Source organism: Ptychodera flava, chromosome 15, assembly GCF_041260155.1.
Source record: "Ptychodera flava strain L36383 chromosome 15, AS_Pfla_20210202, whole genome shotgun sequence".
Lineage (NCBI taxonomy): Eukaryota > Metazoa > Hemichordata > Enteropneusta > Ptychoderidae > Ptychodera > Ptychodera flava.
Window position 1 is genome coordinate 22,373,869 of NC_091942.1, and position 2,164 is coordinate 22,376,032.

The window sequence follows — 2,164 nt, forward strand, 5'->3', positions numbered from 1 at the left end:
ACAAAACAGAGAATGATACTACAGCTGGTCGACCAGCACGAAACTGCAAAAGTCAATTTTCAACAAAGAAATTTGTCATTCTAGATAACTGATCAATCGAGCTGAGCTTTCGCATTGCGACCATGATAATGACACTGGCAGTATTAAGCGAATAACGATAAACGCAAATCATGGTTTACTATTGGCAGTCTCTTAATATTCATGGCAACTTTTGTCCAAAGTCACATGACATAAACGGAGGAATATCGAATAAAAATGTGAAAAATTATAAGGTCGCGAAAATATAGAGTTCTTCAACGCACAGTCAAATGTATTGCGGTTCTCTTGAAGTAAACTACATCTAAAAATTAAGTTCAGAGTTCATTGCTAATGATCCTCTGGTGACGAGGGTGTCAAGAGAGGGGGTTTCTTGGTTCTCGGTAGCGTCCAGCCATGCACTCACGGCCTCTTGAAGTATCTCTTGGCCGTGATTCCGTCCGCTTCGATGGTGACCACCATATCTCCGTCGACGACCTCGCGAGTCTCAATCACCCGGTCTATTGCTGTATCGGCGCTGAGGCCTCTGATCTCAAATTTACCTTCTCCCAGCTTCTTGGCGATGGCGCGACGTCGGCGGCCGCTCAACGACCCAACCCCTGCCATGTGGCTGAACTCCTTGTCCAACTCGAACGTAGATTCCATCGTTTCCTTGGGACCTTTAACCTGCATCGTGTAGGTATCATCGTCGTTCTTGATGAAGACGACCGTTGGGTGGATTGAAGAGGCCAATTTTTTGTTTTCTTCCGGAGCCCCAATGACATCCAGAAACGCACCGAAGTTGTCGTCCTTGTAGTGGACCCATTCGCCGAGCAGTGCCATGCTTTTGGATTTGCTGTGCCGAGTGGCGACTAAGTTATCAAAGAGGAGACTTGGACGTCTGCAGCTAGCTAGCCAAGGAGCTGTCTCTGTTTGATGTGATCACACCGCACAATTTAGAGTTTGTGACCTCACTGGGGACGCGCACCGAAAGCTTGCTCCGCAGTGTGAATAAATTAACATAATTTAATGTTTCGAGAACTGGGCGAGTCAGTTAATCAGCGACACCTTCGGAATTATTGGGTCTCGCTACCATTCCCAGGAAACACCGCGAACGACGTCATAACGTGTAATGATATTGGGCTGAGGCAAAAGTTCTAGAGTGGGCTATTAAAGCTGAGTACCTCATTGCAAATCGAGTTCACAGAAAAGTCACAAAAGTCTATACCTAACTAGTAAAGTAAACTACGCCACTCCAACGGCTACAGAGCAATATTGTACTCCTCACAATCTCTTGAAATAGCGTTTGCATACGGCCTCTCCCACTTCTAATGTGGTCACCAGCTCGTCACCAACGATCTCACGGGTCTCCGTCATATCGGGCTGGCCGGAAACCGTCTTGATCACGAACTTGTTGTCGCTTAACTTTGTCGCGACGGCGCGCCTGGTCTTTGAGGCATCCACGATGCTCGATGGGTGATCAAACTCCTCGCCCTCTTTGAACTTGGTCTCTATATCACTAACGCCCGGAAAGACCAGCTTCGCGGTGAAGTATTCGCCGTCTCGCCCGATCTCGAGCTCCGGGTGAGTCTCGCGCACGATCTGTTTGCCCCTCTCCGCGGCTCCGACTGCGTCCAGAAACGCGTCGACGTTGTCATCCTTGAAGTGGAGCCACTTGCCCTGGAACGCCATCTCTGCTGAGTTACGAGTATCGGGTGCGCGGAGGAAGTGTGAGCGCACGACACTCTGTGCGAGAGGAACTGATCAATCGATGAGCTACTGTATGCATGCATGCATCGATTTGTCAAATTCTGCGGATCAGGGGGGTCTCACTCTAAAGGTCTGAGCGCAAGAAGTTGGCTAACGGGTCAAAACTTTCGAATATGCAATTAGCCAATGATATTGAGAACACATGGCTGAAGGAAAATTCCCGAACTCTATCCCGAATCATAATAGTCTCTATTTCAATTTTACCCCTTTTTTGGTCTGTCACCCATCACGCAATATCGCGTCCGAAGTAGTTGCCGTTATTTTTAGGGGGACTGGACGATTTAATTCCCGTTTGACATTTTAAGGAGATGGCGAAAACAACGACTCATTTAACTGTCAATAGGCTAATCAGCATTATGTTCTTTCAAAACTACAATGC

The 2,164-nt window shown here is 47.6% G+C and overlaps 2 protein-coding genes across 2 annotated transcripts; both read right to left on the minus strand.

The window, feature by feature from the left end:
- Window positions 1-438: 438 nt before the first annotated feature.
- LOC139152297 (fatty acid-binding protein 10-A, liver basic-like) lies at window positions 439-858 on the minus strand. The gene has a single exon (XM_070725439.1). It carries the CDS (start codon window positions 856-858, stop codon window positions 439-441), a length of 420 nt encoding a protein of 139 aa, XP_070581540.1.
- A 441-nt stretch (window positions 859-1,299) lies between these two features.
- On the minus strand, window positions 1,300-1,707 carry LOC139152298 (fatty acid-binding protein-like). Its single transcript, XM_070725441.1, has one exon. The coding sequence runs from the start codon at window positions 1,705-1,707 to the stop codon at window positions 1,300-1,302; it is 408 nt and encodes a 135-aa protein (XP_070581542.1).
- Window positions 1,708-2,164: the final 457 nt, after the last annotated feature.